This window comes from Mixophyes fleayi, chromosome 5 (assembly GCF_038048845.1).
Source record: "Mixophyes fleayi isolate aMixFle1 chromosome 5, aMixFle1.hap1, whole genome shotgun sequence".
Taxonomy (NCBI): domain Eukaryota; kingdom Metazoa; phylum Chordata; class Amphibia; order Anura; family Limnodynastidae; genus Mixophyes; species Mixophyes fleayi.
In genome coordinates, this window is record NC_134406.1 from 6,979,773 (window position 1) to 7,004,281 (window position 24,509).

The 24,509-nt window shown below is 39.8% G+C and overlaps 1 protein-coding gene across 4 annotated transcripts in view; it reads left to right on the plus strand.

Annotated features, from left to right (window-relative positions):
- Positions 1 to 24,509, plus strand: part of TSNARE1 (t-SNARE domain containing 1) — a 235,091-nt gene that overhangs the window by 139,081 nt on the left and 71,501 nt on the right. For 2 of the 4 annotated variants that reach the window (XM_075211652.1, XM_075211653.1), the window contains exons 10-11: positions 13,035 to 13,107; positions 13,989 to 14,071. In XM_075211652.1, the coding sequence (XP_075067753.1) occupies positions 13,035 to 13,107; positions 13,989 to 14,071 (156 nt within the window). Of the gene's footprint in view, positions 1 to 13,034; positions 13,108 to 13,988; positions 14,072 to 20,857; positions 21,309 to 21,693; positions 24,497 to 24,509 lie in introns of those variants that run through there. The other 2 variants (XM_075211650.1, XM_075211651.1) reach the window with 2 other exon arrangements.

Genomic DNA, 24,509 nt, shown 5'->3' on the forward strand with positions numbered 1-24,509 from the left:
GATAGGACTGAGTATTTGGGTAACTGTAGAAAGTAGTGACCGAGGTGGTGGTGGAATAGGATAAATTTGTAGACCCCAGGGCGAGGCGAGGAATTGGAGAGACTATTGATAGAGGAAATCACTGAGATGTCTATGAAAGGTGCAATGATAATTATGGAAGATTTCAATATATCTGATGTGGGCTCTAATCTGCCCATTGCTAAATCAGTCAGAAGTAGCAACGTTTTGGTCTTTTTGCATGGGGTGTCTCTCAACTACTAGTTATCAAACCAGCATGCAAGAAAGTGATCTTAGATTTAGTTCTCACAAACAGAAACCTAGAGGGTAAATGTATCAATCCTGATGGGCCTTGAATAAAATTCCCATTTTTAAATATTGACGGCAAACTGCCGATTGATACATTTACCCCCTGGTGTGGAAAGAAGAGGAGAGAACTTGGGGTCTAGTGAACATCAGTCATTGTGGTTTAATATACAGACCTCAGCAAAACAGAACTGCTCCAAAGCAAAGGTTTTACATTTTAGAAAGGCTGACTTAAGTCTACTAAGAAATAAATAATTTATGTTTTTCTCAGTGTACTAAGCTAAAAAAATAATTATTTACTGTAGCAAAACACAATAAAATAAAGAAAACATTCGAAGAGTTCCTGAAATGGTGCAGGAGCTGCATAACCAATCATATCCAGGAAATCATTAAGAGCTGATGTACAGGAGATGGGACGGAGGGGATATGTTACAACCTGGAAATATAGCAGAAGTATTCATAGAGTTCTGTAAGAATACGAGAACACAAGGAGGGAAGAATAGTGACATGTAACACGAGGAGGAACATTATTACAGAAAGGGACATAGATCCCTGGAACAGTCTGTCAGTAATTACTTATTCTGGACTCGTACAATAAAATAATTCAAACATATGACAATTGTAAAGAGTTAGAAAACCCCAAAACAAACAAGTACACACTAAAGGGCAGCCTAGGTGGGCTTATATGTTCCTTTATGTCGTCGGATTCCTTGTTTCTATGTAAAGTGTCTGTAACAGGCAAATCGTTATTTCTCTTACATGTTTTTATGATGCATTCCCGTTTTGTGACTAATAAAAGCAGAATATCCCCCATTCGGTCATTTGCTGAGCCTCCCCCGCCCTACAGGGTTCTGGATATTTTGGTTCCAGATACCCAGATAATGCTATTAGAGCCTCGTGACAATCTGTTACACCAGTAACAATATATTATTTATCCATACAGTGAGTGCTTCATCATGGAGACGCCGTTACTGTTCCAGAAGTCTACATGACTTTCACATTGTGGCTGCCTGAGACCGGTCTAATAAATGTAATTGCACTGTTAGCAATGTACAAACCTAGACAAAGTGTTAGTAATACATTTTTATATATATATACAAGTTAACCCGTGCATGATACTCATGCATTCTAGTCAAATCAAGCTACTTAAGGTCTTAAAAAGGTTCTTGTCATGCATTTGGACCTAGCCCAGGCCTCCTCAGGGGAAGAGCGTTACTTCCCGACGCAAGCGCCCTTTTTAATGTGTGTTCATGAGGTAAAATTACCTCACGAAAATGAGTTTGACCCCTCAACTTGTAAATTTAGCCTTTACTACCCCTCCCACGGGGGGAAGGGGGGGATGATGGAAGTTAACTGACTTTTTTTGTCAAATAATGTCAGTATACCAAATTTCAGGTCAATTGGATGAGCCCTTTCTGAGAAAATAGTTTTTTACACACACACACACACACTAACGCACGCCTCTACACATGTGTGTTCATGAGGTAAAATTACCTCACGAAAATGAGTTTGAGCCCTACCAAATTTCAGCCCTTTTTGAATTTTTTTTCCCACACACACTAAGAATTTAGTAGGTCAATGTATAACTCTGCCCAGCAGGTGGCGCTGCAACTTGTTGTTTTTTTTTCCACACACAAACAGATAGACGCCACTAAGCATTTATATATTAGATTCCCCCCAACTGTTACATGTTTTATATATTTTCTGGTTAAATATCAGCTGTACTGACATCACTGGCTCCTAGTGGATCAATAGACTGCATTCCCGTGATTGTTATTTTCATCCCAAAAATCCCCTGACTCCACTGTGTGACAGTAGTTGAGTTGCACCATCCCATTTAAACATGTGCGACATTGAACAATCAGTGGAAAGACATTTAAGAAGTACGCGTTAGAGAAGGTCCTTGACTACATTGTCATCTACAAGGGGCCGATTCAACCGCAAGGTTCCATAGTGGCGTTATGGTTATGCGCACAAAAACGTCAATTATAATATAATTGCTCCTTTTTACACGCAACTAAAAAAAATCAGCAAAGTGTTATGAACCACTGTGTTTTTCTGAAGCAGGAATCCAAATTAGGTGAAGTAATAGTAAAGTTTGTTATGATTAACCCATGTGATGGGAGGATAGCAGAGCCCTTAGGCTGGAGAGTAACAAAACATAGTGCACAGTCCCGTTATAGACTAAAAATAATAACAGCCACAGTAATATAGAAGCCAAAGTTACTGAGGGGCAGGTAAACTCAACTTGAAATCATACTATAGAGTGGCAGGCTACAGGGTAACAAGCTGGATGGTGCAATGGGACAATAATCCAGTAAAATAGAAAGCGGCCAGGACCAGGGATCTGAAGAGATGCAGGAAACCAGGAACAACCTGGTGGGATGCTGGAATAAAGGCTGGATCAAGCTGGAGATCAGAACAACAGTTTGTGCATATGAGCAAACAATGACCAGCCACAAACTGAGCAAACAGCAGGGATATAGAGCAGGGAAGAGATTAACCTCTCACAGGTAAAAGTCCACAGGTGAGGTACACAGTCTAGAACAGCAGCCCCTCTGGTAGAACAGAGGAACTGCATGACACAGTACTAATACGAAGATCATATAAACCATCATCTATTTATGTATATAGCGCCACTAATTCCGCAGCACTGCACTTAGAACTCACTCACATCAGTCCCTGCCCCATTGGAACTTACAATATAAATCCCCTAACATACACACACACACACACACGGACCAAGAGAGACTTAGGGCAATTTAATAACAACCAATTACCTATCAGTATGTTTTTGGAGTGTGGGAGGAAACCAGAGCACCTGGAGAAAACCCACACAAACACGGGGAGGACATACAAACTCCACACAGATAAGGTCATAATCGGGAATCGAACTCATGACCCCAGTGCTGCACGCAGGAACATAACACTACCATGAAACCTAACATTTCTTCTGAGGGCCTGCAAGAACGCTGATACAGATAGATGAACTCTCCAGGATTAACTACTAAATATCCCTTTAAATTGTCCCAATAACCAAAGAATTATTTGCAGTTGTTTTCATTAGGGGAAATACATGATATTGTGGTCTATAAAATATGAACGATCCAGCACTATCCTCACAAGCGTAGATTCTAAGCTGCGACCTCTGCAGCCATCCTGCGTGACCTTGGTCAAATTATTTTATTTCTCATTGCCTCCAAGACGTATTAAATTTAATCGTAAACTCCCAATGGGATTAATTGTGCCTTGTGTTTTCCGTCTACGCAATGCCCTTTAGCCTGGCAATACTTTGAACAATTGTCATTGTTATATTGCTCGGACTGAAAACCTAATCCTGACCGAATCACGGCCCCTGGAGAGCGCTGCCTGCAATCATTTGCTGGGGAGATGTGGCATAGCGTTTATCTCCCTCAAAGGATGGCGGTTCATGAAATATTACAACATTAAAGCAGATATTTTTGGGTTTCCAGAATATGCTTATGGAACGTTACTAGCGTGTCGTCCTGGAGTATGGAAATACATGAAGGTTTGGGGTTTTAATTTGTTTGGTCACCTGCACTCCCGGCTCTTTCTGATGTTGATCTAAACCCCACATTAGTGAGAATCTGCAGAGTGACATCTAGAAGTGGATGTACTGGTGCATTGGAAAGAGATGTGTTTAATGTTCCCATCAGGAATGTGCAGAAACAAGAAGTGTCTGCCTAATTATCTGCAGTGCATGTTATGAATAAATAACGGGGATTTATATATATATTCTTGCAGGAGCAGAACAACCATTACCAGGATTATTGCTGCAGTGTTCTGTACTCTGAACTGCTCTGTTCCAAGTTAATCTAGGATGGCCTTTCAGCGTTTACCTTTCACAAATATAGATGCAGACATTGACATAACTTAACGGAGCTTTAGATACTTGTAGACATCATTTTATGACTGAAACCTCCGCATACTCTTTGCTACTTCTTACAGTACCTTTCCAGCACAGCTAAGTTCAATAGAGGTGTATATTTGTACTGTACCGGTCCGGTGGTCCTTACAGATGCTTGGTCCGGTGGTCCTTACAGATGCTTGGTCCGGTGGTCCTTACAGATGCTCCTGCATTTATTTAGTATATATGAAGGTGATCCAGCTGTTTCAATGGTTCTCTTAATTGGGCGCTACTGGAGGAAACCTACTTTAACACCAATCTGGAAGCTCATCTACTTAATAAGATCTTCTCCTACTCGTTTCATATTGCTGTTTGCACTAATTGCAGTAAATCAAACTAATTATGAAGTAATTCATTTATTTTTAGCCAAGAAATGGGTATTAAGCAATTTGTGTGATTACTGCAGTTACATTTCATCTATAAATATACATTTTCGCAGGAAGAATTAAATTAAATGTACGAGAAGAAAGTTTTACTTCTACTAGAAGGTGCGTTTGATGATCATTGTACAGGAGTTTTGCGCGATGATCAGAAGTAGTCCAGGAAACGAGTGAGCTGTGTCAGAACATTTCACGGGTTATTGGAATATTCTGCTTCTAACACAGGAGTTTATCGCCAGAGGACTGTAAAAGTTCCAGTAGTGGCTGCATTTAGTAGATATCCTTTTATACTATTTATATGTACTACATTTTACGGTCTCCACATTGCCTGCTCTGTTCTATATTCGCTCATACCTAACCCCTCCTGACAAACTCTTATATTGTGTAAGGATTATCCGATAATAATTATGGATAACAGAGCTGCAATACCAGTCATTTGTCCCAATGGGTTTCCAAAATTGTAACTTCTTTACAGTAATCAAGTTGTTATTGGATGTGTTCGTAAGTTCGGTCGGAGGATAACCATAGATGCATCTTTACGTGTCCGTCCATTTTATCACTGCACTAACACTTGCAAAGTGGTAGGATTATGCCATGTGGGACTGGCATAAGATTAATGGGTATGCATTGGGAGGAGATAAGGGAATTTTGGGGCTATCTAGTGAATGATGTGCTTTACTAGTAGACTTTGTAACACATTTATATAAGCTAGATAATGTCCTTCACACATGGATAGTTTTACACAGTCGCTTACAATTACTTTTGACATAGGTGACACTATACTTCAGTGCTATAGCACCAACTATTTGCTGTCATATATATATGGCTGGTGGTCTTATATGAGGAGAGGGAGGATTCTCCTATTTACTGTCACCATACTAATCTCCAAACACCTCTTCTTTCTCCATCATCTTATTCTTCCCTCCCCGATTATGATTTTCCCTTCACTACTTCTCTCCTCACTAGTCTGTACACATAAACTGTTTTGTCTCCTGCACACACCACACTCACCAGCCTACAAACAGAAATAAACCTCACACCCACATTCTCCTCGCATGTCCTCTTTGTCACCCTGCTCCTTCTCATTTCTGCTGGTGACATCTTGCCTAATCCTGGACCCCGTACCATACCTATTATCTGCTCACACTCCTTGCTCCACCCCAAACCTTTCCATCCATCCCGTACTTCAATCCCACCAACCTTATCCACATATCTCCACTACCCTCTCTTTCCTTCTCCTGTGCACTATGGGACGCCAGATCTGTTTGTAACAAACTTACATCCATCCATGATCTATTCATTTCTAAATCCCTCAACCTCCTTTCCATTACAGGAAGCTGGCTCACCTCCTCTGACACTACATCCCCCGCAGCTCTCACCTTTGGGGGACTCTCCCATAGCCACACTCCCGGACCCGTAAACAGACAAGGTGGTGGAGTAGGCATTCTACTCTCTCCAAGCTGCACTCTCCAAGTCATACCCTCTGAACCCTCCCTCTCATTCTCTTCCTTTGAAGTCCACACTATCCGTCTATTTTATCCTCTCCACCTTCCTGTTGCTGTCATTTATCGCCCCTAGGTTCAGTTTCCTAATTTCTTGACAACTTTGGTTCATTTATTTCCTATCCTTTGATCTGCCTACTCTCATGCTAGGCGATTTCTACATTCCCATTGATAATCCGGGTTTGGTACGCTTTAACGGCGCCAAACATTTCGACACCGAAGAGACCTACAATTAAATTCTGAATTTATGAAAAAACGATTTTAATATAAACAGACCTACCTTGAAAGCGACGCTGCAGATCTCTGGTCGCACCAGCATGCTGACCGCAAGTTATTCCGAATGGACAGCTCTCCAGCACTACACTTTCACGTCATCGCGACCTCTATGAATGTTAATTTAAAGCAGCAGTGTCGGGTTAAGTGTTTAAACACTTAACCTGCTGGGTCCCAACATTGCTACTTTAAATTAACATTCAGCTTTCCATTTGAAATATTTTGCGGTCAGCATGCTGTTGCGATCAGAGATCTGCAACGTTGCTTTTGAGGTAAGTCTGTTTATATTGAAATCAATTTTTCATAAATTCGAAATTTAATTGTAGGTCTTCTCAGTGTTAGAATTGTGGTAATCGTTTTCACGATTACCTCCGGATAATCCCACTGTCTCTTCTTTACTTACTTCTTTGGTCTCTTCCAATGGACCTCATCTCCCACCCATTGTGATGGGTACTCCCTTGACATCGTCTTCTACCACTCCCTCTCACTGTTGACCATGCTCTTCTCCCACACACCCTTCACTCCATTGGCCTTCATGGCACAGTTCTTTCCTGGTTCACTTCCTACCTATCGAACCGATCCTTTAGTGTTTCTACTTATGGCACATCCCCCCCTCCAGTCCCAATATCTGTAGGGCTTCACAAGGCTCTGTTCTTGGCCCTTTACTTTTTTCATTGTACACCTCCTCTCTTGGGACACTAATGCGCTTATTATCGACCTCCAGTACCACCTCTACGCTGATGACCCAAATCTATGTCTCTTTCTCTGACCTCTCTCCTTCTGTACTATCTTGTGTAACCAGCTGTCTTTCTGCTATCTCCACATGGATGTCCCAATGTTACCTAACGCTCAACATATCTAAAACACAGCTTATTATCTCCCTCAGTGTCAATAGCACCACAATTTCTTTAGTCTCCCAAGCCTGCTGTCTTGGTATCACGCTTGACTCCACACTCTGCTTTATTCCTCATTCTCTTATCATCTCCTGTCTTGACTATTGCAAACTCCTGCTATCTGGCATTCCTGACACCCATATATCCACACTTCTGTCCATTCTAAATGCTGCTGCAAGACTGATCTTCCTCTCTCTCTGCTCCACATCTGCTGCATTACTTTGCGAATCCCTACACTGGTTCCCTGTGTCCTGCAGAATCAAATTCAAATTACTCACCATTACCTAAAGAAGCCCTCAACAACACCACCCCTACATACATTTCAAATCTCATATCAAAATACTCTCGCTCCCGGCCTCTTAGATCTACCTCTGACCTGCGCCTTGTCTTGTCTCTGATAACCACCTCTCACTCCCGCCTACAAGACTTCTCCCGTGCTGCTCCCCACTTATAGAATTCCCTACCACGTTCAATCAGACTTTCCCACGGCCTTCAAATCTTTAGACGCTTTTTGAAAATCCATCTCTTTTTTAGATGTGACCTTATCCTCGATAACACTATTCACACTAATGCACCCTCACAACTGTCCCAATCTCCACTCTGAGCCACATCTGCTCCTCTTGTTTCAGCTGTGCCCTCTTCCACTTAGAATGTAAGCTCTCTATTGAGCAGGGTCCTCCATACCCTTTGTTTTCATGTCTGTTTATTTTGTCTACCTTGTATGTCCCTGTTTTATGTAAGTACTGTTTTCCCTATTGTATGGTGCTGCACAGCACTGTGGCGCCTTACAAGTCTATGATAATAATAATTCAAGTTCCATCAGAGCTTTGTGTGCATTTCTGGGCCTTACGATATCTAAAACATTGCTCTTTGAGGTGCAAGCAAAAATGATCAATGGCCTTCATTACCATATTTGCCCTTGTGCCTGCAGAAACATTGCCGGAAGCCTATTTGAATCAATCCTTATTGGAATCTAACTCGCAGTGTTATAATAAAGCTGCTCTGTATTTGTGCGCTACGTGTAAAAGCAGCCAGGATATCCCCCGCTTGCAGAAAATAGATAACAATTGCATTTGCCCTCATTCATCACAGCATAGTTGGTCTAGTTGCATATTTTGCTCCCTTTAGGTCCGGCCAACCTGTGGCTCTCCAGGTATGATGAAACTACAAGCTCCAGCATGCCCTGCCAGTCAGTAGCCAGGATATAGCTGGTAGTGTATGCTTGGACTTGTAGTTTCACAACATCTGGAGAACCGCAGGTTGGCCGGTCCTGGTTTAGCTCCTAACACTAGATGCTGTCAGTGTGTGTGTGTGTGTGTGTGTGTGTGTGTGTTAATAGATTCTACACAATACGCCTATATCAATAGAGGTAGATGTGTAATGATCAAATCATATTGTTGAAACAGAGAAGTGTCTGCTGGGACTCGCTGAATCATTTTGGTATAATTGTGTTTAAGTGGTTACAAATTAGTCTCCTTGAAATAAGCTTAACACATATTACTACAAATCTCTAGATAAATAACAAGGAGGCATCTGAAACGTATCGCAGGACATTTTCTGTTTCGTGTAATGTCAGTGTGCGCTGTGTATGAAATTAGCCCTTGTAATTCTTCCAGCGTGAGCGCCGGTCGTCCCATCTGGTCGGCATTTAGAGACACAAAAGTCATAATGTTTCTTTCCGTGGGACGAAATAAAGTTTGATTTCCAAGGCCCCAAAGACCTTGTCTGAATCACCAGCTCCTCTTAGTGAATCACACTCTCCACCCTCATCAGTGTTTCACGCAGCGATACTGATCACTCCCAGGTTTCTCAGAACATGTCTGATGTTCAATATCTAATCATTTCCCGCCCAGCAGGCTGCTTTCCTGTAAGATGGGTACATCTCTTAACTTCAGTGTGAAGTGTATGGATATAGTTTTATTTGTTGTATGTTTACATTTATACATATATAACCCAGACTGCTGCATTTCCAAATTAGGATTTCCATTCCAGCTCCTCTAAATGTTACAGTAATGAGACACTTATTAAAGTCAGCGGGCATCACAACGTTTTGTCTCGATATTGCCAACAATGTGGCATCTCTGGTTCATATAAGGAAATACAAATATTCCGTGAAGCAATGTAATATAATAATGTTTCAGTAATGTCCTCCAATAACATTTCTACAGTTGGTTGTCACATTTATATTATCATATCTTTATTTACTGTTCGTTCTCACAAAGGTTTTGTTGCATGCTTAGGACTGTTCAGACTGCATTCATGTCTGGTTCTGACTCAAAATTGTGGGCTTTTTTTTCGGGAATGTAGAATGTCTTCAAAGCAGACCTTCAGCTCTACCAAAGTTTTATCCACACCCTATATCACTCCTACTAGTTTAGCCATGGTTGTCCGCCCCGCTCGGTGTCAATGATTTGAAAGATCCTGGCCTCCAGCAGTGCACCCTCTAAGCTTATTCTCAGAGCCAGGAGAATATTCACAGAGTGAGTAGAGCTGTCTCTATGGGGGGAGATTCCATTCGGTGCGAGGTTTCTCTGGTAAGTCCACAGAGACACCTCACACTGAAGTTATGGCTGCGATCTCCGCTTATTTTATGGTGTGCAAGGAAAAATGAGCTCAGATTCTTACCGTAATTGACAATGTACACAGCCGGACATCACGGTAATGTCTGCACATAGCATCACCGGCAATTGAATCTCCCCCTATTTGTCGTATATATATCCTGACCACCGCTTGTCCAAACAACTGAGACCCAGCACAGTATATGGCTGCTCGGACAAGCTGCAGTCAACTGATATAGGACATTATGGCTGGGAGTACTTGTAGTTCCACAGCAGCTCAGGAGATGCCTTTTTCTCTAGGAATATGTGACTACCCTGCACTAATGGAATAGTGTAGCATTTTAATTTTTACGTTTTTTTACGTCAACAAATATATATATATATATATATATATATATATATATACACAAGTTAACCCGTGCATGATACTCATGCATTCTAGTCAAATCAAGCTACTTAAGGTGTTAAAAAGGTTCTTGTCATGCATTTGGGCCTAGCCCAGGCCTCCTCAGGGGAAGAGCGTTACTTCCCGACGCAAGCACCCTTTTTTAACGTGGTTTTGTCCACACGTCACCACCTCATCATTTTTCTCCATCACCTCATCCTTCATCTTCATCGCAACATCCTTCATCAAGCTACTTAAGGTGTTAAAAACTCCCCACTGTCACCCCCGGCAACCACTCCCAACTGTCACTTCTCCTTCAAGAAATATATAGGTCAGTGTATAACTCTGCCCAGCTGGTGGCGCTGCAGCTTGATTTTTTTCCCCCACACACGCCACTAGGCATTTATATAGTAGATATATGAGAGGTGGTTTTGAAATTCCAGTCTTAGATCCAGCATCTCCTGTCGAGCAGCCAATATTTTCAGTCATACATGAATTTGGACCATGAATCTGTTTTTAATGTTCACTTTCTCAACTGTACCTAATGCAGTTATCATACAACAGGAGTCCTCTGAAGAGCAGTGTGAAGACATTTGCAGATCTTACTGTGACCGTTTTAGATTGTCACATGCGAGTTACCTTCGTATATAAACAAGGTCTCTAGTTTTAACCCTTGTCTGCCTGCATAGCTGGCCTGAAGTCACAATGGGCAGCTGTAACTGCCTCTGTAATTGCTCTTGGAGATGCCATCTGCCGTATCGCCGGTATTCTGCTAAGCCTGGTGCAATAATTTGTCTTTTTCATTGAATAGATTTCTATCTTTCGGTAACAGTGCCGCGGTCAGACTGATTGGAAGGTTAGCGCCCTCATCCGGACGCTTGCTTTTTTTACATGTGACCAGCCGCGCCCGTTTGGGAGAAGCCGCTAATATTTTTTCACATTCCTAAAACTGATGACCTCACTAATATTGTTCTATCATCTGACTGATGTGAATGAGTAAACATTCTCTGTTGGCACTGTATAAAGGTTAACACATAATAAATATTCCTTACCATAGTAGGAACGTGTTGTGAATTGCAGATAGATTAGAGATTCACATCATTAAAATGTCTACAATGTGTTATCAAAACAGCTATATCTTATTATAGATATGTGGCAGTATTGCATGTATCTTCTGCCTCACATTCTTGATGCCAGCACTTTATTTACACACAGTACCAGAGTGGCATCTTGTCATTTATTTATATAGCGCCAGCACATTCCGTAGCAATTTACAATTGGGAACACACACTGTGATAGAACAATACTGGGTAATACAGACAGACAGATAAGGGGGCCCTGCTCACAACTTACAATCATATTCACGTTAAAGATGACAAATGAGGTGGATTTCTTTTTCCTTCTTACTTTTTCAATTTGACTATAGAGGCTGTCCTTAAGATTGTGTATGTGTGTATATATATATATATATATATTGGGGCAGCACGGTGGCGTAGTGGTTAGCACTTCTGCCTCACAGCGCTGGGGTCATGAGTTCAATTCCCGAACATGGCCTTATCTGTGTGGAGTTTGTATGTTCTCCCCGTGTTTGCGTGGGTTTCCTCCGGGTGCTCCGGTTTCCTCCCACACTCCAAAAACATACTGGTAAGTTAATTGGCTGCTATCAAAATTGACCCTAGTCTCTCCCTCTCTCTCTGTCTGGGTGTGTGTGTGTCTGTGTGTTAGGGAATTAGACTGTAAGCTCCAATGGGGCAGGGACTGATGTGAATAAGTTCTCTGTACAGCGCTGCGGAATCAGTGGCGCTATATAAATAAATGGTGATGATGATGATGATATTATAATAGCATCAACATTCCAGATGCTTGAACTTATAAGATCCTTCATCACCAGCAGACCAGCTGGAATATCACAATGTTTCTCTCTCTTTTATAATCAATCCAGAGAAATAATCATGGCCACTGTGTTCAGTAACTATACTTTTTCTGCGCTCACTTCGCACACAAGGGAACGGAATCTATAATAGGAAATATGGTTAAATTAATTCCTTCATATTAATCAGGCTTGTCCACTTCAAAGAGAGAGATGAAAGGATTATAACAGCTGTAGGCAATGCTTTTATTTCAGTGAGGTCACCCCAGTATGTCATTGTATCATATCTGCGTCTCCCTTGTCAAGGAGCGGCATATAGAAATATTTGATGAGCGGCTCGATAAGAAAATGACCATTACATTTTCGCGAAGTCTCATATTTGTGGTAAAATACAAGTTAGCTTTTGGGCGTCTACGTAGCGTACTGCACGCAGCGTCTGTTCAGTAAACTATTGTACATTGCTAGATGTGGAAGCTCAATGTGTTTGTTCTGTAACTTACTGAAGATGAACAATAACATTTCTTTGTGGTAAAAACATCCCATGCTAGTGACATGAATTTTAGTGCTTATATGAGTTTGTAGGTTTATTGTATGTTGATTGCTTTGTCATTGCATGTAAGGCTATATATTTCACCCCCCAAAGAAAACAGGGTTTATATTTTTACACAAGTTTGGTCGAGCACTGCCTGTTCCTTTCCCATCAGTTATTGCTCATATGCTTAACAAAACGAGAATGACATATGCTTTGTAATGTGTTTTAGTTAACTCTTAAATATTTTTTTTTATCAGGATGCGCACGTGCTCTGTTTATAAAACAATGTTACCAATGTTCATGTATAAATGTATCCTAACTATTCACTGTTACTAATGTCTTTATATCAGTAGACACTTTCAGTACTCTGTTCTGTGTTGGTGACTGTGGTGCCTCTTGTGTATTCACAGAGTGATATGCTGGATGTCAATCAGATAATGAAAGATTTGGCGTCCATTGTTTATGATCAAGGTGAATCTATAGGTAAGTATAGTTACATTGTGTGTAATGCAGAGTTTCTGGGTGGCTGTTCATTCATGGGCATGTTTTATTATTGGTACAGAAATTATTATCTAGAATCTTTGGGGTACAATGCCTAAATTATAATAAATTACATTTAAAATGACTCTGATCCTTTTCCCTGCGCTCCTGGTTATTGCCCTTGTTTAACGGGTCTCCTCACAGTGACTGTAGGAATCAATGCTCATGTGTATGACCATTATCTCTGAGCAGTATGTCTGAATAGCTGGTATATCTGTGTATTCCTGTCTGATTGCTTATAGGAATTCACCAAGCATAGAGAATGGGCTACAGAAAAGAAACAAGAGCTTCTTCTTTAGGAAACTAAGCTATTAACTAAGGGAACAGGGAATAGAATAATTTTATGCATATTAATGTATCATTTCATCAGAGGGAATTAAAATGTGTTTTTGTGAAAAATCATCTAATAAATCCTTTATGACCCGAGGTGTATGGTACTTCTCACACAATTCATTGCGTTTGGTGTTAAATCATCGCTACATATTTAGTATTTTCATTGTGGGTTTGTTTTGTTTATTATTATGACTATGGTTACTTCAGAATATCCCTTTATTGTCTGTACCATGAGAGAAACGAATGCGTTTCAGTGAGAGCTAGTATTGTATGATGGAATAACATTGGTGTGATGTCACTAGTTGCCTCTCACACAGAAATAGTTTTGATACGAGAATAACTGGGATTTATAGGAGGGGTAGAGTGAATGTTTGGGGGAAGAATGCGGGTTAAGATCCGACAGCATTATTGTGGTTTTTTGTGTCTTTGGTGTTGCCATAAAATTCAAGAGAGGACCAGATACCAATTAACATTCTGTTCTGTATTCACAGATAGCATTGAATCCAATATTGAGACTGCTTCATCTAATGTAGAATCTGCCAATCGCCAGTTGGCGAAAGCAAGTCAGCACCAAGTAAGTAAGATTAGCACAGTCCGAATGTCCGCTGTAAGCACTTGTACATGTCTTACATGGAAATCACTTTTTTACTTTCTCTTTTCGTTGCTCTGATTGAAACTTATGAAGCAATTAAAAAAACAAAAGTAACATAAACATTTGAATTCTATGTTCCATTGCCCACTAACAATGCAGATGATTTCTAATGTACTTCATCCTTCCTTCCTTCCACTCTGCGTAATTTTAGTCCTGCATTAAAGCTGGGTACACACTACAGGTTTTGTGTAGTGTGTGAACTCACACAATCATGTATTGTTGCACCAAAACACATTCTATCATTGGATTTTATAAACGATGGAACAAATTCTGCAGTGTGTATTCACTCAGGACCAGCAGCGTAGGCAGATATCTGTAGAGTTTACAGAGTCACCATCTTTTCAGCAGATGGTTATGACAGGTGAGGATCACAGATCTGAAGGTAAATCATGTAGGTGTGTACACATGAATTGCTAAAGATAATGCATTGGGAGAATTTTTCTGTAGTGTGTACCTAGCTTTAGACTTTCTGTTTGAACAAGCATCCTCGCTAAATCATCAAGAAGAGTTGGAGAGATCTGCACTCCCTAGGGACCATATGCAAATGCACCACTCCAGAAGAGTGTGGCATGGGTAATGCCATTTAAATTACCCAGAAGTCCAGTCAGGAAAACTTGTAACTTGTCCCACATAACGCTGCACATTTCTTTCTGGTTTCACATATACAATTTTTCATGTTAAAACAAATTGGGCGTTAGCAACACCTTTGTAAATTCGCTAAAACAGAATGGGTAACCACCCAATCAAAAAAAAATAATCTCTAATCCCAATCTTGTTTGCTTTTGCAGTTTAATGGTATAACTCCTAACACTTGAATTTGGACTTCTGCATGAAATCACTTGTTGAAAACATGCTTTGGTAGGATGGGAATAACCTTACCTTACTTATCAACGTCTGTAGCCATGGTAACAAGCAGTGCAGTCCAGTGATATGATGATGATCAGTTATTCACAATCTACCTGTCAAATGGTCGCAACATGTGTTTTTTCAGCAGGTGATTTCAGGCAGAATTCTTATCTCAATGGTCAGGAGTCATTTCAGCAATTTGTACCCAGTATAAATGTTTTCATTAGGCTTCTTGTTTTTTGAGTGAAGTTAGCCTGTAGGGGAGAATTCAACCCAAGTTACAAATGCCAAGTACGCTACAAAATACCCGGCATGGAAACCCTACTGTGATGGTTTACTTAGGAGGTGCTTCTTTTACTAAAAATGCCTTTTGCTTTTTATATGTTAATAGTACCAGATCCTATGTAGTCAGTTGTAGATTGCACTATTAAGTCACTGCATAGTGTACCTGTTTTACTATACCTCTGTTTTCACTATTGGGCCCTTATTTTTTGTTTATTTTTTTTTTCCTTAGTGTTATTGCGGGTTTTTATTTGTATTTGAACATTTATAGTATAAAAGTGGATAATTAACATACAGGGACTGATCGGAAAAAGTTTAACAAGGGATTGTTGTCTGGCACGCACGCAGTTCACAAGAATTATTTAATCTAGGAAGAATTTAGTTCATTTTTATAATTGTTGCTGCTGAAAGCTTGTGCTCGCGGGACCTGAGCAGCATTTTCTATTCGAGAATAAGAAATTTAAGGTCTGGTCTTATTATGAATGAGTAAAAGCAATTATATGTTTTTACTGTGTGCAAAAGTTTTGTTTTTTTTTTTGTTTAATAGCCGTTTTGTTTTTAATGTTTTCAACATCGGCTGCATGTGTAATTTGTATAACTTTTATAACCTCTTTCTAAAATGATTAGTTATGGAGAATATATGTAACAGTATCTAAAACATATCTTAACCCTGTCTACCAATGAGCACAACTCCGTCATTGATCGGCAAGTAACTAAGTCATTCTTCTTAACTGGACTTGGGTGTACTGGTCTGGTAATGATATGGCTAATTGTTCAGATCTCTGAGTTGCCATGTGTGTGTATACCGTAGGCTCATTATGGGGATTATTTAGAATCTTAACACTGATAAAACAGAATATTTTGTCATGGGCTTAGCTTAGTCTACAGGAATGTGAGAGGTTATTTCTTGCTTCTTATACATTGTACTATTTGTACAGCACTATAAAGAGGACATTGTGTATGGTAGAAGAACTTTTATTTCCTGTGTACTTTCAGGGCAAAATCTATTTACAGGGCTGCTCTGTTATGTTTTTCTTTCCCAGTTGCCTTGCCTTACCTCTCGAAAATCCATTTATCTCTAAACAATTCTTCTATGCGCCTTTTTATTATGTTGAGGTAAAAACTTTTGTGTGTGTGAGAAAAATGCAGAGTTAAAGACTAGATGTCAGCTTTGTGTAAAAGCACTTTGTCTATAGCACCCCGTGTGCTCCTTTCCGAGGCAAAAGAACTGTGCAACGAAAGTGTGCATGGCACGGAATGCCCTCCTGGGGTAAGGGTGCCAGAGGGGCACATACATAATACACCAGTTTTTTACTCAAAGATGACCAGTTGTCTTTGAAACTGTTACTGAAGGTAGCAGGAAGCTGGAACTGCAAGTAGTGATGGAGCACACAACTTTCCTCCATCTCATGACGTGAGAATGAATGTGGCCATTGAGCCAGAGCGCCAAATGTCCGTGTCTCATCCAATTTGCCCACCAGTGTGCCCGACCAAATTGCCAATCATATCAATTATTATAGTGCAATAAGTTATTTAATTTGCTCCTTTGGTGGATGGGCTCCCAGCAATATTCTGTCCATGATGTAGCGGAGAGAGGTGTGTTCCATTTGCGTTACTCAGTGCTGTGGTAGATAATGGATAACCACAGAGAGGCTTGGCATTTTTGGGGACGAGTGGATTTACAAGGGGGTTGTGTCAGATCTCTTCCTGACAGACACTGGGTCAGTCGATGTTCAGGATGTTACCGCCCATATTAATATCTAAATATAACATCTCTTACTTAGACCCTAATTTTCTCATTGATTTCATGTTTGGACCCGCTTATTATCAGCAGCGTTGTCACCTTAGATAGCAGGGTTATGGTGGAACTAGTAGCTGTGTCTAATATACATTTGATGCCACAATATAGTATAACATAGTAGAGGTTATGGGGCCAGTTATTTATTTTTACTGTCAATCGTTCCCAGACCTCATCACTGTTTTAAAAAGTAGTTGCAGATGTTCCCAGGACTGGTTAGAGCAATCAGTTAATCTGAATGAAAGGTAATTAAAATTCATTAACATGAGAAAAAAGCCTGCAATTATCATATGTCAGTGTTAAGTGGCGTAGCGGGGAGGATAAAAGGACCTTACCTGGAAGTCTTCACTTTGTGAATTAAACATGAGATGTCCTCTGGAGACAGCACCATCTGCCTCCTTCATATCAAGTCTTCAGAGTTTTCCCAGAGACGCTGTCAAAAAGGCCACTTGTTTGAAGCTACTTTTATTTGTTTTTATTTTCCCTAAAATATATCTACCGTCCCTGATACCTCCGCGTCCACTGATGCTTCTTATGTAAGGCACTATATAATAGCATAAAAACTATATTATTATAATAATAAAAAGAAAGTCCACATCTTGTTGACAGTTTCTCGTTAAATGTGGTCTTGTATTTAGTGGCTGGTAAAACAAAATAATGCTCATGACTAATGTGTATTTAGTTGGTGTATTTATTTGGAATATATAAAATGCCACATCCTTTTACTAATGTTTTGCCAAATGGAGAAACTTACTTAGCTTAGTGACTCGGTTTGGTCTTTAGAAGATCAGATCCATTTGCACATTTAGGAGCTAGAAGTGATGATGTGTCCTGCACATTAAAGTCACAGGGAAATTGGAATTTTGATTGAGTTGAACACATCCTAAAGATTTCATTGCGCCCACATCTTGCTTTAAAATAAACACCAAAGTTCCACTGCATCTAACACATTGTGCAAGTCTTCATTTTATCCCCAAAGCCAACACTAACTTAGTTACTTATTGCAAGTAACTAGGTACAATCCATGCAAGAAAATATATATAGGAATAGATTTCCCTTAACATTTGCAGGTGTTTAAGAAATAAGGTTCCATAATCCAATATTAGGGCTACCATTTAAAGTACAAGTCAATAAGTTATTTATTTGTGGTTACATTTCTAATACATATCTGGTGATGTAAAGCCTATTCCCTCCTCACTTGACCAGTTTTATGTTTGGTCTGTGTTATCATGCAGCTGTCCTTATCCTTCTTTCTAATACTGTTATTTGATAGCACATTTATAGTCAGACTAGTGGGGGAGGGGGTCATATCATTGTAGAAGTAAGGTGGTTTGAGGTGGTGTGTTCTAAAGCCACACAGCAGATCCAGATTGCAGTAAATGTTACTGTAAAATTATTGAAATGTAGATCCTGGATGGTCAAACACAACAGAACATCCACTTATCTTGGTACCGGCAACAAACTTTACTCATAGTGCAGCAAAACCTGATATTGGAGAACCTTGTGGAGCATTGAAATGTAAAACCTGTTGAAGATTCTGAGGTAGTGGTAGTTGTAATACAGGGAGAGACCGAGATTGTTTTGTGGAGGGGGGGGGGTTTAGTTCCCTGCCCCCCTTTTCACTAATAGCAGTAGTGTGTAGCGGCCACACACTATTTATATGTTCCCGTGGGCAGAGACAGGCAGGCAGAGGAAGCTCCTCGCCCCCGCTGGGCAGGATTCTCTGCCTCTCAGCCGACGGGAACATGTAAATAGTGTACGGCCGCAGGCAGCCCGTCCCCGCTAGGGGTGGTGATTGCCCCGGTCACAGAATTGCAGTGAGAAGATGATCACTACCGGACTGTATGTGTGGTCATTGTGTGACCAAACCACTAAGCCTCATTAACACTGGAGATGATCTAACTAGTCAGTCTTTGGCCAACCAGAGCTCATTCTGTCTGGGCACCTTCGTGTATAGCCAATTTGGACATTTATCCTGCAGCAGCAGGTTCAGCCTTTGTGTGGCCACCATTGGCCATGGTCAACTATGCATTACATCAAACTTGTGTATCTCTCTAGTAGACCGTACACTACTGCTGGGCCCTGGTATGTTCACAGGAAGGGGAGATAAATTGTAGGTGAGAGGTTAGCTAGAATAATATGGAGGCGGTGGGTGACTAACATGGAAGCAAAATGACATACTATGTTTTGTACTGTGAAGAACAGTGTCCATGAGATTGTGTGAAACAAAATCCACTGTAGAGAGAGACCCTTCTTCATAATCATTGTTTTCTCACATATACTAGTCATGTGGGGCCCTTCCATTGAGACGGATGCCATTACTTTAAAATAAGACTGCTATGGCGCACCCGATACCACCATTGATGTCAGTAGCGTAGGTAAGCTAATGAGAGTGTTGGACACCAGCAGCTCTAACTCTTTGGAATGGAGCTGCCGCTGTCTAATTACAGGCGTCGGATTACTTACAGATACAGAGTCTTATGAGACTGAAAGTTTATTGGCGCTGCTGACTGCAACAGTGATTTTGGGTGATCAGGGCTGACTTGTTTAAAGTAATGGTGGGAGCGCCAATTAAGGGACCCTCGATGTGTGAAATACTAACCAGAGTGGGAAAGTTGAGAACCACTTTATTTAGCATCTTTGTTTTCTCTCCTCCTCTTGCCATATACTTTACGGTCTACTCTCCTGCCCTTTTTTTTTTTTTTTTTTTTGGTCTTTCCCAAATCTTTACTGATCGGTTATCACTTCCCTTCTCTCTTCTGCCCCCTTTCAGATTTTGAGGTGTGTTTGCATTCTACTACTAAGGCTTTAGGGAAGGAAATGGCCTTAATCAAGTAAGACTGAAACTTGCACATGTTTTTATTTTTATAAACTTTACATTGAATTTTCAGTCCCTACTCGTGTAAATGTGATGGCTGGTGTATGGTTCATTCACAGATATAGTCTTCAAAACTTAACCTGTCCACTTGGCAATATTACCAATTCATCTAACTTTACTGAATTTGTGACACCCAAAACGAGAATGATACCTGAGAATAATTAGACTGAAGAGTGTATCTAGCACTTACCTGTCCCTCAGACTCTCCATCTACGGTGGTCTGCGTGTAGGCCAGGGGTTATCTGTTTTGTCCACTTCTTTTTCAAAATAAGTATTTAGATATTTATAGGATTGAATAAATGGTTTTAATGCACATGTGTTATTAGCTTCTGCTAAAATGAGTTTGAGTGCTATAATTCAGGCTGGCCTTATGTTTATGCGGTTAAAGCTTTATGTTCAGAAAATATATAAATTGGTCCAATAAAAATGATGCAAATATTTATCAGTTATTCATAAAATAGAGTAGTACAATATCTAAGTATTTATATTGGTGAGTATTTTATTGCAATATTCTATGTTTTATTATATGAATGGGAAAACCATTATCAAACATAATATTAAATCTGATTTTGTTGGATGCTGCTTATTTGATTATTTATTTATGTCACTTGTCGCCTACAAGCATTGGAGGTGGCTATTTTGTGGGCTATACTAACAATTGAGCGTATTCAGCCTTTCAGTTCACTATATATTAGTGTTGTCCTATTTCTTGCGTCACGCCTCAGCGATGTCGCTGGTTACTAATGAATTGAAGGCTGAGTATGTAAAAATAGCTTCTGCCCTACAAAATTGCTTCCTCCGGTGTGTGTATGCTACCCGTTAACTTGTACTATGATCAGTTTTGTTTGTATCTTGGTTTTTTGGAATGTAGTTTCAAACAGCACTTCTCATTTCATTTTACAAGAGGCGTAATCTTAGAATGACCTGTGCACCCAGGAAGAGAAAGGAGAAGTTTTCTCCTCTTGAACTTGAAATTTTGGTGGCCGAAGTAACAAAAAATCACTCCAAACTCTATGGAAGCGAGAGGGTCAACCTCAGCCAGCCAGCGAGAGAGAGGATCTGGTTAGACATCGCTAAGAAAATCAACTCGGTGGCACGATCTCCAAGAACCACTAGAGACTTGAGAAGAAGGTGGGACGATATGAAAAGACGGACTAAGGAGAAGTTGGCCATCATAAAGCGATCCGTTGTATCTTCAGGAGGCCTGAACAGAAACTCCAGCCCTTCAGCTCTACATAATGATACAAATAGTGATGTTTATCCTGGATTTGGTGGTGATGATGATGAGGATGATGACCATGATGAAATAGATGTGGAAGTTGATGCTCAGCACATAGCTCTGGAGCTCCAGTCAGGTAAAACTTCTGGACAAGCTCTTTGACTTTAAAGCGTTGGCAAAGTAGAAGTTAATTTCAGTTAGTGTTGTGCCATGTTTACCTTGGTTTTTGAGTTCTTTCAATGTGGGCCCAATTTTGGTATGGTGTGGATATAACTTGTGCTTAAATGATGTATCCGTTTAAGTTTTCTGATTTGCAGGCGACCATGATATTGAGTGCTCAATTTGTTAAAGAGCCTACTCAAGTTCCATAAGACTAACCTGGACTAATTAAGTGCCTTGTAACTTGTTTTTGTATCTGTGGATACAGCTTTTGCGTTAGTCCGATTTTGTAACGCACTTTTTTTTTTCTTTTACTTTTTTACATTTAGTAATTTTATTTTATTTTTTTTTAATTCCCACAGATGAGGAGGAAAATGGCCCTGGTTGTACATGGGTACCTCTAAAAACTATAGAAATGGTTTCTGCTGAGCCCGATATGTCTGATCATCCGGTGATCATTCAGACGTCAGCGTCTTCTCCGTCCCCTCCGTCCTCGCCTCAGATCCAGATGAAATCCACCTACGTGAGAAGACTTTCTCAAACGACTCAGCACGCCCGGAGGAAACACGAAGTCTCTGAATTTGAAAAACAATTAATGGAAAGTCAAATACAGCAGAACACCCTTTTATCATCTTGGTACCAGCAGCAAACTTCCCTCATGGTGCAGCAAAACCTCATATTGGAGAACCTTGTGGAGCAAAGCAGACGCTTAGCGGACAACGTTGAGGTTTTAAACCGGACCTTGGAAAAAATGGTGGACAGTAACAATTCACGCAGGGAAACCGTTCACTTTGTACAGGATCGAGCGCCAGGTGGACCTGCACGGGGTCCTTCACGAATAGGTGGGGGTGAATCTGGTGGACCTTCGGGCATTGAAGTATTTTCTGGTATGATCTTGAAAGTTGAGGAAGAATTGTAAAGACGTTTTCTTCAATGAAAAAAAAATCTTACATAAATGACTAAATTCAGATCAACTTTTTTTATTCATGGGGAAAAAATTGCAAACTCCTTTTTTTTTTATTATTATTTTTTTTTTATTATTTTCGGTAGGTCGTTAGAGGAAAAGACTTCCCTTACACAGTGCATAAATAGAGCCATTTTTGTAGGTTGTGAAATACATTGTGCATATTTTCTATTTGGATTTATCGGTTTGTGAGAAAATATTTTGTATGTGTTCTTTTTATTCTGAGATAATATTTTTCTTACATAAATTTAAAAAAAAAAAAGTTTTTAAAAAATGGAGAAAAAAAAAGTCATATTTATCATACTGGAATAGGTAGATTTTCCCAATTGGAATCAAATGCATAATCGACAATATATGTAGCTGAAAAAAAGATTGTGCTGGATTCGCACTACAAAGCAACATATCAGAACTGGCGCCATTTACTACCAGCGCGAGTCGAGGCATGCGGATATAAGAAGAGATCCTCCCGATTTTGTTTTTAAAGTAAGGGTATAAAAGCATTTACCTTTGTTGAAAAAAAGGAGGTCAACTGGAAAGGCGTTGTTTAAGTATTTTTACATTAACGAACAAAGCATTGTCTAGAGCTTTGGCAAAAATGTTCACACACAATAATTCTCTGCTATCCCTGTTTTTGTTTTAGCTATCGTTTCATTGCTACATTTGCGGAAGGGCTAGAACTGAACTGATAGCCAAGAGTATAAGGCAACGAGTTTCACGTGAACAACATTGTAACCGTTCCAGCTCTATTCTCATTAAGTGACGGTGTTGTCTATGTTATAGACTGGAGAGATATTGCCATATGAGATCTGATCGCTATGCAAGGCTCTTATAGAGCCACCCTGAGGAATGATCCCAAATCAGCCAAAAAGAAGCTTTGTACTATTAATTTTCCTTGTATTTAAATGTAAGCAAAACATTTTAATAGTATTTAAAAAAGTATGGAACATTATCCCCCCCTAAATGCAATTTGTTATATTCTTCAATAGATTTTCAAACACGTTCGTAGGAAAAAAGTTTACGAATTTCTTTGCCTTATCTCCTGTGTCTTTAGTTCTAACCCAGTTCCAGAATCTTTTGAATATTTATTTTTGAATGTTACTCATTGCTCTTTTACATGAAGCAAGTTGCATGAAGGGTATAGTTTTCAAGGAGCTGTTACTGTTACATAAAGATGTTGCAGTATGAATAGTACAAAGGGGAAATGCCACAGATTGATTGCACCTTCCATTAGAACTTCTGGACACAATTGCAGTCCACACTCTTTTTTTTAAAAGAATGTTGCAGCCTCCCTTCCCCCCAGGTCTGTGCTTCACAGGAATACTATCACCTTTCAATAGATGCACATGACCACTGAGCAAAATTGCTAGAGTTTAGATCCTTAACTTTTGTAAGATGAAGGCCCCATGGTCACAACGGCACAAGTCTGCCTTGTTCTGTGACCAACAGAAGGTGGTGCCATTCCTTCTGTAAAATACAATGATAACCCTCCTATATAGTCTCACTTAATTTCCCCCCGGGGTTGTGTGCAACTGATCATGGGTCAAAATGTATCTTGCATCCCCAGCCCTTGGTGCTTTATAGACATTAAATACTTTTCTTCCATAAGTCAGCAAATAAATTAATATCAATGTCAGATCGTTTGGAAGAATGACAATTTAAAAAAACAAGCTGACCATAATTAATCAGATGTTTTATATTTTTTATTGGATATTATTTGATTTCAAATGAACAATTTCCTTGATCAGAGCCTGTCTAGCATATTTTGGGATGCCTTGTTCAGAGCAATAAATAATTTCAATATATTGCATTTTTTTTTTCCACATTTTATGGTCAGTTAGAACCTGCAATGTTGCTTGCAATGGTTAATTTTATTTTATTTTTTTACGGCTTCCTATTACTTTTGTTAGCAGTGGAGTTACAGGTATATTGCATGAAATGACCATAAGTAAAACAGAGCCCTCTGTTTCTTTCCCTCCTTATCAGTTATATGGAACTGTAGATATTTAGTAACACAGAGACACGTCTTCTACTATCTCTGCGTCACTTTGTATCTACCAGAATGTGTACAGAAGATGAATTGCCATTAAACGCTTACAAATACAATACACAATACTAATTTGTACAATAAACCACTATGTAAGTATGTAGCGGTTTCACTGTATAGATGAGACAGGTGGCATATTATTATTATTATTATTATTAATAAACCATTTA